At 40.1% G+C, this 19509-nt stretch overlaps 1 protein-coding gene across 4 annotated transcripts in view; it reads right to left on the bottom strand.

The window, feature by feature from the left end:
- Window positions 1–352: 352 nt before the first annotated feature.
- LOC139749421 (uncharacterized) overlaps window positions 353–19509 on the bottom strand; it is an 832237-nt gene continuing 813080 nt past the window's right edge. For all 4 annotated transcript variants that reach the window (XM_071663264.1, XM_071663267.1, XM_071663266.1 and 1 more), the window contains 2 exons: window positions 18954–19150; window positions 353–5252 (listed from right to left, as the gene is read on the bottom strand). In XM_071663264.1, the coding sequence (XP_071519365.1) occupies window positions 4064–5252; window positions 18954–19150 (1386 nt within the window). In that variant the 3' untranslated portion in view covers window positions 353–4063. The remainder of the gene's footprint in view (window positions 5253–18953; window positions 19151–19509) is intronic.

Raw genomic sequence — 19509 nt, forward strand, 5'->3', positions numbered from 1 at the left:
GTGTGTCTGTGTGCATGTGAACCTATGTGCTGAAACATCCTAGCTGTATGACCCTCAAGGAATGTAAACTTTGGTTCATAACTTTGTAATCTGAGTCATAATTCAAACTGCACCACATTATTTTCAGTACCTCAGTGTCATCTGTTGGTTAATAATCACATTATTGTTACTTTACTCATAATGGCATACAATAGGTATTTTACATCTGCAATTACTCAAACAGATGCACTACAACGTTTTTTCTTTTCTTCTTAGGTGAGCTGTTTTGTTTTAAAAGAATGTCTGATATTGATACCAGGTTTCAAGGTAGTTTAAACAAGAATTCATGGCCTCTCCTATCATATAATGCAAGGCATTAAATTTTCATAAAATGTAGTCTCTGATGAACTTTATTATCAGTATGATCATATATACACAAGTTATAAAATCTCTACACATTATGTACAACTTTTGTGAATATTCATAAAAATAGCATTATCAACATCACTGGTTTATGAGGGTATACACATTTGTACCAAGATGCATGAGAAGATGTAAAATACTGATGGTGTAAGGCACTAAGGATATGTTTAGATTAAATGGTAAATATAAATTCAAAGAGAAAAATAAACATTCTGTAGAACATCTCTTGTTCAGCATGAGTTAGTACATGATGCATAACTATACATGGGTATGAAAGAATGATAACTGAGGGATGAGACACCCAGGAAAGTTATATCAGCCAAATTTTTAAGAATAGTACCATCACATAAGAATAACTGAGGACAGTTGCATACTAGATCATGAAATTTCAGCAATGATATTATTGTACAGGAAGGTTAATCTTAAACAAATATAAATTTTGCTTTCATATTCTGCAGGTATAATATTGATAAGAAGAGCCCTGCTATTACAGTCTGACAGAGAAGACCAATGATGCACAAAAAGCATGCTCCTCTTTTATCATTTATGACTACCGTGCAGTTAATCTAATTATTTACTCAAACAAAATACAAATGTTATATTATTTTTCTATTTTCTTAAAATTTGAATAAAAAGCCTTTATTTTCCAACAACTGTAACCTCTTTAAGTTGATATAAAACTGAATGTCAATTTACAGCACATCTCTTGGACTGTAAATTACTTCTATGTTATGCAGAACAATGAAATATAATGAAAATAAATCTTTCACGAGAAAAAGAAATAAGAATAAATAATACTGCTAGTAATACTGGGTAAAGCAAATATTCACTCTGATTTTGATGCTACTCTTCATTGACAACTGTCATTTTGATTTGTGATGTTAGCTCACTTGTCAAGACAACTTGGATCCTCTTCATACAGTGGAGGGCAACTATTTAACTATGCTTCAAATTCATATAGACCTCATTAGTAAATTTCTGAGCACTGCTGATGGCTCTTCAATACTTTTGCATCAAAATGTTCAATGACCTGGGTGCTTAGGGAGGAATCGGTAAGTATCATTCTAATTTGGGTGTAGAAAATGGACTTCAGGTTATATAAATATACAGGAATACTACATTTCCTGTTTATTCCAATCAAGTAATAGTATGTGGAATTCAAATTTATCCATTCAAACTATATAAATACCTGCAAAAAATCACTTAATGTGAAGTTGTAACATTTGGGATATATTTCTTTTCTCTGCAACCTGAATATGTGTTCTAAGAAAAATTAATACTACACTGCAAAAATCTAGGCATCTCTTCATTGGCTTAATTCTGTTCACATATCAGAAAATCCTAGTTAAGTTCCTTATCAAAAGATTTGCCATGAAATCTGAATCCAGAATACTGCTCAGAAAATTTGACCAACTTTTAGCACTGCTTATGCTTGAAAGTTTAAAAATCATTCATAATGAATAGTATAGCATGAAAAAACAAACAAGTGTAGTATCAATCATGACTCATTTTCTAATATAGTATTAACTTAGAAGAAAAAGTAATAAATCATGACATTTCTTCCAAAGTAAACTTACAGGAAAAAACTATAAATCAAGACACTTCTTTTAAAGTAAACATGAAAAAAATAAGACTATCACAAACCTGACTACATCTCCCCATTACACTACTATGTATTTGGATGAGTTTACGACTAACAAGAGTTGCTACAGGTGAAGTTATGACTATTATTGGACAGATAATGATGAAGGATTGCTGGTGTCAAATTCAAAGAGGTGAATACCAATTAACATATATGTAAACAAATAAGTATTAACTACTGCAAGATATATACCACAATTCTTCATAAATGCAGATAGAGTCTGTAAGTACTGGACTGTATTATTATTATGCTCTTAGATATACATCAATTAAGTTTTCATGGAGTGGAAAAAATATACTTGTAAATTTAATCTGTGAGACTGCTTATTGATAAGGTGGGAAAAATTTGGGGGTGGAGAAAGCACGGACACAGAAGTTACTTTATACCTAAAAAATTCTACGCTGTGAAATAAATACAATAAAAAAGTGGCAGCATATTGAAATCTAGAATTACAGATAAGACAATGTAAAGAAATCAGAGCCTTTGGTGTACCTGGCCCATTGCTTTACTAAACTATTACATGTACTTTACATAACATAGCTCATTACTCTTGCTCTCTTAACATACCTATACTACTTAAAATCTTCAAGTACACAGGAACAATACATCAAGTACAATAAACTAGTACAAGCAATGGGAATTGAATGACTCTTTCAGGGATCTTCATTAAACCTATCCCCCATGTCACCACATATCTGTGGTAATGCATTTACAGAAGTCGATCACTGTCCTAATCAGTAATTAAATTAATTAACACAAAGCTTACAAGACAAACAGTAACCAGCTAATGAAGGAATTAATAAAAAGATATATGTTGTCTGTGAAAAATAGGATTTTAAGATAGTGTGCAATTAGTGGTCAGTCAGTCAGAAGGCATGGGCAGTATTTAAGTCAAATATATGGTCAAATATTATTGGAACTTTTTACTATTACCCAGTGAGTAAGCAACAATTTTCGCCTTCCAGATATAAAATAAATTCTGAATATGTTTAATGCACTGCCCATCCAGTAGCTGATATGTCTGTATGTACTATATGGAGTGGTGAAGGAGCAACCCCAGTTGTAATTTTCGTAAATGCTTATTGTAGGAAAAACTGAAGAATTTCATTAGAAATTTTTTTTGGAATTGCTGATGGAGAAATATCAAAAGGCAAACATGTCTTTATAAGGAGAATAATAGGCCTTATTGAAAATCCCTGATGGCATTGATAATCCATATCATACAATTTACAAAAGTGGCAGTTTTAACAGAACACTGAACTTGAATATTACTTGATGATATGAATCAAGTAAAGGCAGTGTTCCACAGGTATGATTCATAAATATGATGAAAAAGTAATTAGGAGCTATGTGACTTTCTGTAAGATTGCTCTTCACTTAGGTGGAATTAAGCCACAGCTCATACTTATAAGTGGCAAATTTTTTTTTGTGTCTGTAATGGAAGAAAATTCTTGACAGAATAACCAAATGAGGTCCAACATTACCCTTACCATCATATAAAAACTTAAAATTCACGATAAAGCTTCAACACTGAGCTGGTGGTGACCCTCTTCCTAAAGGCACCAAGGAAGTAATTTACACCGAAAATAATATTCTTTGATATATAACATACTGAGTATAAGTTCAGGCACATAAGGCACACATACTCATTATATACAAATACAGTATTGTGCAGTTTCATCACATCATCAAAATACACTGTCATTTACTATTTAAGAGTATGAACACAATTTTGATGACTTCACTGAGTACATATTTGGTTCACTGGTTCCATTATTCTAAACTGTCTACTAATTGTTCTATATACTGCATCATCAACACTCAACACCTCTATAATGAGATCACAAAGACTGAGCCATTTATGTAACACTACACAACTCTGTCACTGCCAAAATTTGTCTGTGGGAAATTTCCTAGTTCATATATTTCTTGGCCTTGAAAGGGTGCTTTCATAAATGTTGCACCAATGAAGATTTCAGAAGCACCCACATTCACAAAGCAGTGCAGATTTTTCTCCCCTCAAACTAGAGTGTCCAACACATATGCACCTTCATCACTACTACTGTGAAGTGAACTCAAACCAGTGTCTGAATTAGAGTCTGTTGAGTCTGTGTCCTTCCCTCTTGCTTCATTTCTTTTAGATGAAGAAGGAGGACAGGAAGATGTTGATGATGATGACTTGTTAGGTACCGAGCATGTGGGTGTTTTTCTGCTTATACTGCTTGTGCTGCTACTAGTTGATGCATCAGATGAAGTGCTAGACCGTGAACTGACGCACAAGGTGCTATTTTTGTTTACATGTCCATCATCCTCATTATCCTCTATGACTGGAGGTGGACAAGCTGGAGGAGGGGGTGGGACATCGTCATCCTTCACTATGACTTCATTACCAATGTTGGTTCTCGTGCTAGACTGATGTAGGATATTTGTATCAGTTCTGTTACAGTTGTCTTGTGGAGGGACTCTTGTGGAAGCACTAGTGACTGATGTTGCCTGCTTTGGAGGGCTCTCTTCATCAGCTGGAAGCTGAAAGGCTGAGGGAGGAAGGTGAATAATGTACTCAAGGTGTTGCCTCAGTGCATGAGTCTCTAAGTCAGATTCAGTGTCTTCCTGCAGCAGCAACTCTAATTGCTTACGCTGTTGCCATAAGATCACCTCAGTTTCTCGCAATGTCTGTTCATTCTGCCGCACATCTGCTACCAGTTGGGCATGTATGTGAGAAACGCATCCCAGTTCTTGGTGAAGGAGCTCAGCCTCATCCTTATGTTGCTCATGCGCAGCACTGACAGCTGTTGATATGCCTGAGAGTGTCTCTTCCTCATGCAGTAGCTGGTTGTTGACCTCTTCAATTCTAGCCAGTATTACTGCTAGTTCTTGAATTTCCTCCAAGCTTGCTGCTGTTGCTGCATCCTCTTCTGCTGTGATTCCTTCAACATTCTGACACACGGTTGTCTCCACTACCTCCTCTGTCACAACTCCAGAATCATTACTCTTCTCTTCACTACCAGGTTCATCTTTAGCTTCACCTTGTTCATCCTTGAGGTAAGAATGGAGGAGGTAGTCTGTGCCAAGGTTCTGGACACGAAGGAGATGCATTTGCTGTTCGTATTGCTCAATCTGCTGTTCCCTTTCCTGCAGCCGTCGTAGCTGTGCCTGAATGGTCTCGCCCTGGGCTACTACCAATCGCATCAGCCTCTCCATTGTCTCGCTGAAAGAACAAACACATTTTAATTTCATTTATTAGCAGACAGTCACTAAGAGGATTAATTTGCTCCTTTATGTACAATGTACTCATACAAGTAAAGATTAGCAAATCATTCAACAAGTAACATACATATTTAAATTTACAAGTTTTAGTAAATCTATCACTAATAAATCATCTTAGTGTAAGCAACTGTAAATCAGATTCAAATGCTCAGTTGTATCATGTTTTGATGTCCTAAGTAAGCTCTTATTTTATCACATAATGAAACAAATTGATGAGAATATCAGTAAAATACACATAGATCCCTTTTCCAAATGTAACTGTGCTTAACTCCTATCATCACCACCATTTCAGATATCAACATACTTTTCATACAGTCTCCCATAAAATGTACAATTCACTCTTGAGTGATACAAAGAAAGCTATATAGTTTTCATTCAAGCACAGCTGGATAATAATTTCTGAAACTAACCTTGATATTCAACCCATCTGTGCTGTCCATTTTGCTGATAGTATTTGAATACATAGTGAAAGTACAATTTGAGAGAATATCTTTGTAAAATACTTCTCCCTTTCTGGATTTTGCTTTGTAACCCTACCCCTACTCCCTCCCAATGACATCCTTCTTTATGACAATCTTTCACATAAATCTCTAAAACTTGAACAAGTCACAGAGCTTTGTATGTGAAATCTGTGGTACAAATTTAGTCAACATCCATTTACCAGTCACTAGATAATGTGAACACAAGCATTTAATGGCATTTACTCAAACATGTCCTCCAAAAAATAGTTCAAGGCAGGAGTTTGTATGTAGTATCTGTGATAATTTACCAATATCCATTCATTCAATCATGAGGTATTTTGTGGATAAGCATAAAGTTGCAATTTAGTTCACGTGACCTTGTAACCTTGATTTTGTTTACTCCAGGCATGAAAATACTGTTAAGGTGCAGAATTTTGCACTGAGTATGTGTTGTACCTGTTTGGTCAATATTTCTTCATTCATTAGATATCACCTTTGCAAGCATTTATAAACAATCTAGTATACATGACCTGGTCAACTTGGCCTTTGACCTATGGCATCCCAAACTACATTAGAGGTACAACTCTCAATCATCTCTGATACTGTGTAAACAAATATTTAGTAGTTTTATAGTGCAGACAATATTGTGATCTTCACCCTTAAACCCAGACCTCAAAAACTTATTTTCTAGTGTGGAGTTTAGTATGAAAGTTTCTGTGGTACAAGTATGGTCCAATCACCTAGTCATATAATATGTAGACAAGCATCTAACTTCCAAAAATTAAAATGATGTAAGTCTTTGTATAGATAAGGTTGTGCAGAGAAGGGTGGATGTATTGGAAATGAAATGTTTGAGGACAATATGAGGTGTGACGTGGTTTGATCGAGTACGTAATGAAAGGGTAAGAGGGATGTGTGGTAATAAAAAGAGTGTGGTTGAGAGAGCAGAAGAGGGTATATTGAAATGGTTTGGACACATGGAGAGAATGAGTGAGGAAAGATTGACAAAGAGGATATATGTGTCAGAGGTGGAGGGAACAAGAAGCTGGAGACCATAATTGGAGGTGGAAGGATGGAGTGAAAAAGATTTTGAGCGATTGGGGTCTTAACATACAGGATGGTGAAAGGCATGCAAAGAATAGAGTGAATTGGAATGATGTGGTATACCGCGGTCGATGTGCTGTCAATGGATTGAACCAGGGCATGTGAAGCATCTGGGGTAAACTTAGGGAAAGTCTGTGGGGCCTAGATGTGGAAAGGGAGCTGTGTTTTCAGTGCATTACATATGACAGCTGATGCTGCCGTTTTGTCTTTTCCTGGCAGTACCTTGCTGGAGATGCTGTTTCCTGAGTGGCAGGGTGGTGATAGGAATGGATGAAGGCAGCAGGGATGAATATGTATATGGGTATATATGTATATGTCTGTGTATGTATATGTTGAAATGTATATGTGCGTGTATGGGCATTTATGTATATGTATGTGTATGTGAGTGGTTGGGCTATTCCTCGTCTGTTTCCCTGCACTACCTCACTGACGCGGGAAACAGTGATTAAGTAAATAATAATGATAATTATCATTATAATAATAATAATAATTATAATAATAATAAATAATAATAATAATAATAATAATAGTAATAATAATATTCCTGGGAAATTATATAGGAGGGTATTGATTGAGAGGGTGAAAGCATGTACAGAGCATCAGACTGGGGAAGAGTAGTGTGGTTTCAGAAGTGGTAAAGGATGTGTGGATCAGGTGTTTGCTTTGAAGAATGTATGTGAGAAATACTTAGAAAAATAGATGGATTTGTATGTAGCATTTATGGAACTGGAGAAGGCATATGATAGAGTTGACAGAGATCCTCTGTGGGAGGTATTAAGAGTATATGGTGTGGGAGGTAAGTTGCTTGAAGCAGTGAAAAGTTTTTAGCAAGGATGTAAGGCATGTGTATGAGTTGGAAGAGAGGAAAGTATTTGGTTCCCACTGAATGTCAGTTTGTGGCAGGGATGTGTGATGTCTCCATGGTTGTTTAATTTGTTTATGGATAGGGTTGTTAGGGAGGTGAATGCAAGAGTTTTGGAGAGAGGGGCAAGTAGATGAGAGGGCTTGGGAAGTGAGTCAGTTGTTGTTCACTGATGATACAGCGCTGGTGGCTGATTCGGGTGAGAAACTGCAGAAGTTGGTGACTGAGTTTGGTAACGTGTGTGAAAGAAGAAAGCTGAGAGTAAATGTGAATTAGAGCAAGGTTATTAGGTTCAGTAGGGTTGAAGGACAAGCAGATTGGGAGGTGAGTTTGAATGGAAAAAAACTGGAGGAAGTGAAGTGTTTTAGATATCTGGGAGTGGATTTGGCAGCGGATGGAACCATGGAAGCAGAAGTAAGTCACAGGTTGGGGGAGGGGGGCGAAGGTTCTAGGAGCTTTAAAGAATGTGTGGAAGGCAAGAATGTTATCTTGAAGAGCAAAAATGGGTATGTTTGAGGGAATAGTGGTTCCAACAATGTTATATGGTTGTGAGGCATGGGCTATAGATAGGGTTGTGCGGAGGAGGGTGGATGTGTTGGAAATGAGATGTTTGAGGGCAGTATGTGGTGAGAGGTGGTTTGATCGAGTAAGCATTGAAAGGGTAAGAGAGATGTGTGGTAATAAAGAGTGTGGTTGAGAGAGTAGAAAAGGGTGTATTGAAATGGTTTGGTCACATGGAGAGAATGAGTAAGGAAAGATGGACAAAGAGGATATATGTCAGAGGTGGAGGGTACGAGGAGAAGTGGGAGACCAAACTGGAGGTGGAAGGATGGCAGACCTGCCATCTGTAGGACACAGAAAGCAGCTGCATTCACCAGGAGGGATCAAAGCTCAAGAAGTATTGTGTGTACATCTATGCGTGGAGAGTGCAAGACCACTGAGTAGTAAGAGTTTAAGTGTCTTCAGCTTGGCAGCTGCATTTTGGGCATGAGGAGTCTTGGGATATGATGAATCAGTATTTGTAATGTTAGAGAGATGGAAGGTGTCCAGAATGTTTATAAGAGAGAGTAACTCATACATACCTGGGGAGTGTAGATTCAGATGGGTGTATGTCTGGTGGAGTGGAGTTTATGACTGGGTTAGGAGGTTGGCTGTTTAGTGCTTGGTGAATCACTACTCTGTGTATGCATTTTGTCAATGTCATGTTCTTTAAAAGCATTGGTATCTGTGAGTACAGTATGCTGATGTGGGAAGTAGAGGTGTTTTTGTTTCTGCTCTGGAGATGGTGGTTAGTATTGTTGTGGTTGGGTGAGGAAGAATTAAGTGCCAATTATACTGAAAGGATTTTGTATATGTAGTAATTTTGTTTTGCAGTGCAGGTACTGAATGTTTGTAAGTGAGGGCTTTGTTTTCTGTGGTTTACAGTTATGTTTTTTGTTATGTTTACTTCTTGTGCTGGTAAGTGGGGAATAAATGTAATGTGATATGTCATGTCTAATGTAATACCCATTATGGGTGGGATTTTGTTGAATGTCAAAGGCTGATCATCAAAGGTGATGTGAAGTGCAGGTTGGATTCACGTCAGTCTGGAGTTAAGAAGGTGACAGCAGATATCTGAGGGGATGCAGACTTTGTTTTGATTAAGCTAGTGTTCTATTGTGTAATGTAATGTTGTATATTTGTTGTTGCTAGGGTTATGTCACAGTATTATATGATTCTGAGGTCATCTACATACATGAGGACTTTTACTTTTACACTGTGGCTTGTGGGATGTGATGGAAGAAACTGAAAAGGTGGAAAAAAACTGCTCCTTCGGGTACTCCACTGAAGAGCAACAGGATTTTAGACAAGCTTCTGTGAATTACTTTGGCTTGGAGACCATTTATGAATTTTTCACATTATTTTGAAGTATAATGTCAAGTATATTTTTGTGAAAGGCAGTGTCAATGGACAGTGATGACAGCTTTATTGATACCTATTGTCATTAATACTGTGCATGATGGGGATGTGGTTGGGTAATGCCATTTAAGATGTTTGTAGGTGAGGTTCATATGGTAGTGAGGCGACTATGTCTTAAAACCATACTGTTTAGGATTGACAGAAATATTTTGGATGTTTCTGTTGTGAATAGGTTTTCCAAAGAATTTGGATACTGAAAATATCAGATATGGGGAGTTTGGTAGTTTGCAAGATTTTAGGATAAGTATTATGCTGATGAGCTCCCTGATGTTTGGGATTTTGTTGTGTAACCGGGCCAAAGTTAAATGGCGGATATGTTGTAGGGAAGTTCTTTGAGGTTTTGATTTCACCACAAGTCCCATTGGTAGAGAAGGGTGACCCAGCAGTTCTTTTGGACTGACTTTTCTGTAAGTTCTTCACGACTTCTGTCCAGGGGTGTGGTTGGCTTGTGGCTGATTTTTGGGTAGTAGTTCAAGAGTATGTTTGTGTGCTCTTTGGGACAGGAGATATGATTGATCTGGGTCAGAAAAGAGAGTACAAAAGTATTTATTATCACTGTTGTTCACATGACATAGCAAGCTCAGCATTTTGATCTTATATGTCCAGACTATCAAATGTCCAGACAATATTTAAGACTGATGTAGAGCCTGATATGTGGTGTTTATGGAACAAATTTGGTAAACGTTCATTCAACAAATCATCAAACAGCATTTTCGTATGAATTACGTGGTGGCCTTGAACTCTGACAGTGACATCCAACTTTCATCTAATGTCTAAAACAGTATTTGTGGAAAGCATTTTGTTTGTGTTCATTGACCCAGTCTTCATGCTGTGTTGTACTCAGTACCCATGACCCTTAACCTCAAAAACTTTACCAGGTGTAGAGCTTTGTAAGTAGCATCTGTGGTACAATTGTGGTCCATATTATCTCATATCATGGTATATGACCCATTGTGATTTTGACCTCTAATCCTAATATACTCAGATTTTTTGGTGTAGAACTTCTTTTCTTTCTTTCAAACTATTCGCCATTTCCCGCATTAGCGAGGTAGCGTTAAGAACAGAGGACTGGGCCTTGAGGGAATACCCTCACCTGGCCCAATTCTCTGTTCCTTCTTTTGGAAAATTAAAAAAAAAAAAAAAACGAGAGGGGAGGATTTCCAGCCCCCCGCTCCCTCCCCTTTTAGTCGCCTTCTACGACACGCAGGGAATACGTGGGAAGTATTCTTTCTCCCCTATCCCTAGGGATAGGTGTAGAACTGTGTAATGTATAATCTGTGGTAAAAGTTTGGTCCAATCTAATGGCGACATTATGAAATGGGATGCACACAAGACTGAGATACAGGGATAAATATAAGGTATGCAGGAAACCATAATGTTCCTCAGCTTCATAGCTAAGGGTATGATAAAAAATTTAGACAATGAAATAAAAAATACAGACCCAAATAATGAAACTGAACATGAATGAATGCATCTTAATTTTAATACGCAACAGAAATAATGTGTAATGTTCACATGGAATAAGATGTGTTAGTGTCTCGTTACGCAGAGTAGGTTGGATTCTGGGCCATATTAAGCCAATGCAAAAAGAAAAACTTTTCTGTTCCATTCCCCAGTATTATTTCTGAAGACTTTATGACCATCCTACTCTGTGGAGAACATTCCAGAGTTACTGAAATCTAATGGGTGAAGGTTGTAACTGGACTCCACCTGTATGCTGTAATAACAGACAAAAAGGAGTGCAGTCTCAAGAAAATGACCTTGTTCCAGAGGAATCCATTGTTTCTCAATTGACTTGAACAGCCTGGAAACTGCAAGAATGAAAAAAAAAGGTTCCTGAGGTTGGATAATAATGATTATAGGGAAAGGAGATACATATGAAGAGTTAATCTACAAAATTTGATTCAAAAACATTTTTTTTCCTTCTGTTTCCCTTTTAGCAACTGAAATACAAGGAGGGAAGGGTTTCCAGCCCCCCGCTCCTGCCCCTTTTAGTCACCTTCTACAACACGCGCGAAATATGTGAGTATTCTTTCCCCCCCTATAACCAGGGATAAAAATTTGGAAGAAGTGGTGTTTTACATACCTGGGAGTGGACTTAGCAGCAAATGGAACCAGAGAAGCAGAAATGTCAGTGGGTGGGGGAGGGAGCGAAGGTTTTAGGAGTGATGAAGGTTATGTGGAAAAAGAAAATGTTATCTCAGAGATCAAAAATGGGTATGTTTGAAGGACTAGTAGTTCCAACAATATTATATGGCTGTGAGGCATGGGCTATAGATAGGGTTGTACAGAGGAGGATGGATTTGTTGGAAATGAAATATTTGAGGACAATATGTGGTGTGAGGTGGTTTGATCGAGTATGTAATGAAAGGGTAAGAGAGATGTGTGGAATTGAGAGAGCAGAAGAGGGTGTGTTGAAATGGTTTGGACATATGGAGAGAATGAGTGAGGAGAGGTTGACAAAGAGGTATATGTGTCAGAGGTGGAGAGAACAAGGAGAAATGCACTGAAACCACAACTCCCTATCCACATCCAGGCCCCACAGACCTTTCCATGGTTTACCCCAGATGTTTCACATGCCCTGGTTAAGTCCATTGACAGCACATTGACCCCGGTATACCAAAGTGTTCCATTTCAATCTATTACTTGTAAGCCTCTCACCCTCCTGTACGTTCAGGCCCCGATCACTCAAAATCTTTCTCACTCCATCCTTCTCCCTCCAATTTGGTCTCCTGCTTTTCCTCGTTATCTCCACCTTTGAAACATGTATCCTCTTTGTCAACCTTAACTCACTCATTCCCTCCATATGTTCAACCCATTTTAACACACCCTCTCCTGCTCTCTCAACCCCACTCTTTTTATTTCCACACATCTCCCTTACCCTTTCATTACTTACTCGATCAAACCACCTCACACCACATATGGTCCTCAAACATTTCATTTCCAACACATCCATCCTCCCCTGTACAACCCTATCTATAGCCCACACCTCACAACCATATAATATTGTTGAAACTACTATTCTCTCAAACATACCCATTTTTGCTTTCTGAGATAACATTCTCTCTTTCCACAAAATCTTCATCACTCCCAGAACCTTCGCCCAGGCCCTCTCATTCATTGCAGACTGCATGTTTGCCCCTCTCTCCAAAACTTACATTTACCTCCCTAACCACCCCATCCATAAACAAATTAAGCAAGCATGGAGACATCACACACCCCAGTCGGAGACCGACCTTCACTGGGAGCCAATCACTCTCCTCTCTTCCCACTGATTCACATGCCTTACATCCTTGATAAAATCTTTTCACTACTTCTACCAACTTTCTTCCTACACCATATACTCTTAAGACCTTCCACAAAGCATCTCTATCAACCTTGTAATATGCCTTCTCCAGATTCATAAATGCTACATACAAATCCAACTGTTTTTCAGATACTTCTCACACACACTCTTCAAAGCAAACACCTGATCCACACAACCTCTACCTCTTCTGAAACCACACTGCACACTGTTCCTCCCCAATCTGATGATCTGTACATGCCTTCACTCTCTTAATCAATACCCTCCCGTACAATTCTCCAGGAATACTCAACAAACTTATGCCTCTGTAGTTTGAACACTTACCTTTATACCCTTTGCCTTTGTACAATGACACTATACATATATTCCGCCAATCCTCAGGCACTTCGCCATGATCCATACATAGATTGAATATCCTTACCAACCAGTCAACAACACAGTCACCCCTTTCTTAATATTTCAACTGCAATACCACCCAAACCTGCTGCCTTGCTGGATTTCATCTTGTGCAAGGCTTTCACCACCTCTTCTTTCTTAACCAAGCCATTCTCCATGACCCTCTCACTTTGCACACCATCCCAACCAAAACACGATACATCTGCCACTCTGTCATCAACAACATTCAACAAACCTTCAAAAACTCACTCATCTCCTTCTCATTTCATCACTACCTTTATCACTTACCCCTCTTGCCTCCTTCACTGATGTTCCCATCCATTCTCTTGTCTTTCGTAAACTACTGATCTCCTTCCAAAACATCTTTTTATTTTCCCTAAAGTTTAATGATACTCTCTTACTCCAACTCTCATTTGCCCTCTTTTAACCCTTGGACCTTCCTCTTGAACTCTTGCCACATTTTTTTTATACATCTCCAGGTCATTTGCACTCCTTCCTTGTAAGTATCATTCAAAACACCTCTCTTTTCTCTTTCACTAACAACTTTTCTTCATCCCACCATTCGCTACCCTTTCTAAGCTGCCCATCTTCCACCTTTCTTGTGCCACATGCATCTTTTGCACATGCCATCACTGCTTCCCCAAATACATCCCATTCCTCACCCACTCCCCTCTCATCATCTGCTCTCAGCTTCTGCCATTGTACACTTTATAATTCCTGGTACTTCCTCACACAAGACACTTTAAAGCTCACTTACTCTCACCACTCTTCTCTCCCCAACATTCTTCTTTTTTGAAAACCTCTACAAATCTTCACTTTCTCTTCCACAAGACAGTGATCAGACATCCCACCAACTACCCCTCTCAGCATATTTTCATCCAAAAGTCCCTCTTTTACATGTCTATCAATTACCACGTAATCTGATAATGCCCTTTGACCACTTCTCCTAATCACTTGTTTTTTTTCAGCACACAAATCCACAAGCTCTTCATTTCCATTCAAAGCACCGAATACCCATGTACACCAATTATACCCTCAACTGCCACATTACTCACCTTCGCATTTAAATCATCCATCACTAATACCCGGTCTCGTGCACCAAAGCTGCTGACGCAGTCACTCAGCTGCTCCCAAAACACTTGCCTCTCATGATCTTTCTTCACATGACTAGCTGCATAAGCACCAATAATCACCCACTTCTCTCCATCCACTTTCAGTTTTACCCACATCAATCTAGAATGTACTCTCTTACATTCTATCACAAATTCCCAGAACTCCTGCTTCAGGAGTGGTGCTACTACTTCCTTATCTTTTGTCCTCTCACCAACCCCTGACTTTACTCCCAAGACTTTTCCAAGCTATTCTTCCCCTTTACCCTTGAGCTTCGTTTCACTCGGAGCCAGAACATCCAGGTTCCTTTCCTCAAACATACTACCCATCCTTTCTTCTCATCTTGGTTACATCCACACACATTCAGACATCGGAAAATTATGACAAATTTTAATTACTCTTGCTACTCACTCGATCAACGATTCTCGCTCGTGTGTAATTCCTCTAGTGCACATAAATTCCTTAACTTACAAAAAAGTTAGTGTGTTTATCTGCTGTAATGAAAAAGAAAAAACTCTTCCTTGTTCGTACTCCCCTCGTAACGACAAGTAGCGAAAAAAATCTACAAAGTGAAGATAAGGTTCGGTTTCCTTGCAACATGGCAAACCATACAGCCAGTAGTTTTACCAAGTGTTACAACATCGTCAACACCAAATATGCTAATATGATATAAACCACACACCAATTCTCGCCCACAGAATATGTATTAGTTGGTTGGCCATCACCTGACATATCTCGTGGGAGCAACAGGCTGGCCACAGAAGGCAGGCCTTACCTTTTAAAGTGACGGAACATGGAGAGGTGTGACGAGGTCCCACACCGTGGTTTACACATGTTATGTATATACTTCATAGTGGCGATGATCAATGTATAACTACGAATAGATGAACGAATAAGGTCGAGATTCAGTGACTCTCTCTCTCTCTCTCTCTCTCTCTCTCTCTCTCTCTCTCTCTCTCTCTCTCTCTTTACGTCCCGTCATCAGGAAAAGCAAACATGAAATTGTGACAAACGACAAACGTCCGCTTGAAACACCAGTTAGAATATGGGTCTACCTAAAATCGTCAACCATTGCCCCCGACCATAAACATGTACGAGGTAGTTTTTGTTTATCTTCCCCGTCACTTTCATCAGGTAGACAGGCCCAGCATGTGAAAGGCGAGCCTTGAGATAGTCCCCCTCCCCCTCCAGTCAGTTTACCCCATTATTCCAGTCAGTCGCATTCAACAATCACTGCCACCACTCCCTAGCTCGTGGTCACTGTTTATCCAGCTGTTTTTATCATCTCGTTATCAGGAGGTTGAGTCCCATCTATCAAAGGCTAGGCTACTAAACACCGTCCCATCCGTCAATTCTAGGCTGCTGAACACATTGTCACATGCCTTCCACACTGTCACAGGGCCTCCTTGCTGATATGGAGCGCCACTAATATCCTTAAAGAAGTCAAGCTACACAAGCATCACACACAAAAAGAAAGTCCGTGTTTCGTAAACCACTTTTAGTCTTCTTTTCCGGCGGTGTTGTGGTCAGTTAGGGGTGTTGTGTACTCGGCCAGCGTCCAGACCTTCCTTCCCCGGCACTACAGCAGCCGACTGTGGGCCAGGTGAGGGTGCCACCTCTCCCTCCTATCTGTGCCCTTCACCCTAGTGTTGGAGGACACTGCCCAATGTGAATTCACCTACGCTAAACATCTCCGTCGCCATCACGGAGATTACTGACGACTGTCGCATTCATATTTGGTAAAGTTCTGCAGCAGGAAAATGATTAGAACTTTCGCCTACATATGACGAACTAATGCCCGCAAATGGAGGAATTATTCGCCTACACTGCAACTCGGAGGCGCGGACCCTTCACCTAAGGGCCGCTCGACCTGCGACTTTTTAATCCACGCGTCTGTAGCAATGATTTTCTTTTTCTATGTGGCGGTTGGCGTAACGCTGTCTAGCAGCAAACAAGATATTCATAATCCATCATTCTTATTTCCCTGCAGCCACACGTCAGTGAAACTTACGAAACTTACGCTGTTGTACGTTTTCTAGTGCCTCCTGGTGCAAATTGTTCATTCATAAACCGCCAAGCTGACGTAATGTTAGCTACAAGAAGCTGAACGTTCGTGAGGGAACTTCAGAAATACTGGCTGCTTCCATCCTCGTCCTTGTTTGTGCAGAATCATCCTCCATTACCTTAAAAACCCTTAAAGAATCATTCATTGCTGTTTGGTCAAGAAAGACTAAAACTTTCCGGCTGGCCAGATGGTCGACAGCCACCCAGTATCAACGACAACAGGAGCCTTACGGTACTCGGGGCCCCCCCTAGACCCCTCCAAGCTTGACCTGATCCACAGTTATTTGTTCCTTTGCTTTTATTTTCGCGCCAAGTCTCTAATTAACGAAATATGGCCGTGGAAACGTCGATCACACATTTCCCACTGAACCTGTAGTAGCTATGTTCGTCCCGATTAAAATACAGCATAGTTATTCACCTACGAGATTCCCTCTACTTCATTGATTACTTGGAAATCAGCTGAAATGCTAGATTTATTTCGAAACAAAATACCATGAACGAATGTGTAAAGTGATTTCCGTCCGCGTCTGTTGGGGTCCATGATAAGTGGGCGGCGGCGCTGATACACCTGCCCTGCCTCCGGCAACTGACTAATCAAGGCTGACCCCATTAATAGTAAATCAGTCTGACCTCATTAAAGTAAGGCCCTAAGGTCGGGCTAGCCTTTCATCAAGTCCATAACGACCCTGATAAGCTAGGTCGGCGCCACCACTACTGTAAAGGCTCTTCCGAATCACCCCGACTCGGCCCATTAAGCCAAGCAGGCAGACCCTCCACACGTGTAGCGCTCACTCACCTGGGCAGGTTAAACCCATATTATAATAAGACTGATCTTACCAGGCAGGTTCACTCCGTGTGCCTGGTCAACTCCAGACTCACTCACTGGTTGAAGCTGATACTGCAACTCAAGCTGGAGCTTACTGTTAAGCTCTACCATCTTCCTAGGCTAACTCCAGTGGGTTTTGACCATAGGTCACTGATGGATTACAACATTAGTCTGTTATCCATCTCTCTTACCGTGCAGTGCTTTCTGTTATCGTACAGTTACACATTAGTTCACCATGAGCAATATCCATCCTGATCGCACAACCTGGTGAGAAATATAAGACCTGTCAACTGATGCTTCTACTCCAACTCGGTGTCTGAAATGCAATGCTATTTCCTGGCCCTCCCACTTGGTGTAAACATAACGCCTCGCTCCTTACCTTTCGTTGACAACAAACATTAACGCTTTTGTCCGTATCCTTCGTTGGCAACTGTACACATTAATGCTTCTGTCTGAATCCTTCGTTGACAACCTTAAACTTTAACGCCCCTGTTCCGTATCCTTCGTTGAAAACCCTTAAAAACTAATGCGCCTGTCTGTAATCTTTCGCTAACAACCTTAAACACTAACGTGCCTGTCCTTAACCTTCGTTGACAACCTTAAACATTAATGCCCATGTCCGTATCATTAGTCGACAACCTTAAACATTAACGCCCCTGTCCGTATCCTTTGTTGACAACCTTGAACATTAACGCTCCTGTCTGTATCCTTTGTTGACAAACATAACGCTCCTGTCCGTATCCTTCATTGACAACCTTAAACATTAACGTCCTTGTCCTTAACGTTCGGTGACAAATTTAAACATTATCGTCCCTTATCCTCAACCTTATTGGACAACCTTCAACGCCCCTATACCTGCCCTTAATGGAAAACCTATGCTGTCATGTTCGTTCTCTTCTAAACGGCCATTACTTTAACAGTTAGGCTTAAGGGAAGCTTTGCTCTTCCCTTCCATTTAGCAAGATCACACCCTGCATTGTATCCTCCTCCTCCCTGCCATCTAGTGGACACTTCTCTGTCCACATCATCAGTGACACCATAGCTACCTAACACCTCCTTGCTCCACACTCACCAAATTCCTCTAACTTACCGCCTTGAACACGACGGGACGACTCTTGGGTATGATGACCTTGGCCTTTGACCTGACCCTTGAGGGTTGTTAAAGGCCATGGCCATCATAACCAAGGGTCGTACTGTCGTACTTATGGATCATACCGTCGTGCCCAAGGGTCGAACCATCATGGAGAAGGGTTTAACCACATATCTGGAGCTCTTCCGTCTTTTGACATGACTCCTTCATGTGTGACAGTCCTGACAAATATAACTCCCACATATGTAACTGCCCGACAGTCATGATTCCCTCACATATAACTAACTGATGATAATAACTCTCCCATATGCAACTGCTGGACCAACATGATTTTACCACATACGTAACTGCCTGACCAACATGACTCAGACATACGTAACTGCCCTGCCAAACATGACACAAAACGGCTTGCCATAAACATCTCCCACACATACGACCCCTCAACATGAGCACACGTCTCACACACCTGAACTTGGGGTCCTCCCTAGCCAGCTTCTTCGGGTGGAGGGTCTCCTTGGAGCCGTAGGCGTGCTTCCACTTCTGGCGTCTTCTGCTGCGTTCGGGGCGCCCGCTGCTGCTGCAATTGGGGCCCGCCTCACCGTCACGTACCCGACGAAGGGAGAACCGCACTTCGCTAACCGCCTCCCCCCACGTTCGCCACACCTGCGAAAGGAAACGGTTGAAGGGCTTCGTCTATAGAACATTACCGAGGTAAGATAGCTACTGTCCCTAAGCATCAGGATTACAGTAATTCCACGACTTCAGTATTTTTTTTTTGTAGCTTTTGGAGCCTCGAATGTAAAAGAATGAAATAAATCTTATACCATTCTCATAAACTCAAGTGATTTAGGCAGAAAAACTCGAATGATTTCATGAAAATTTACCTTATCAAAAGTTAAATCTGGTTTGTTTGCATTTCATATCCACACGAGTAAATAGATGTATAACCAGGGGAGAAGTAACTGCATTTGGAATATATATGTTCACAAATACAGATTATGTATTCATATGTGCATATATTC

This window comes from Panulirus ornatus, chromosome 7 (assembly GCF_036320965.1).
Source record: "Panulirus ornatus isolate Po-2019 chromosome 7, ASM3632096v1, whole genome shotgun sequence".
Lineage (NCBI taxonomy): Eukaryota > Metazoa > Arthropoda > Malacostraca > Decapoda > Palinuridae > Panulirus > Panulirus ornatus.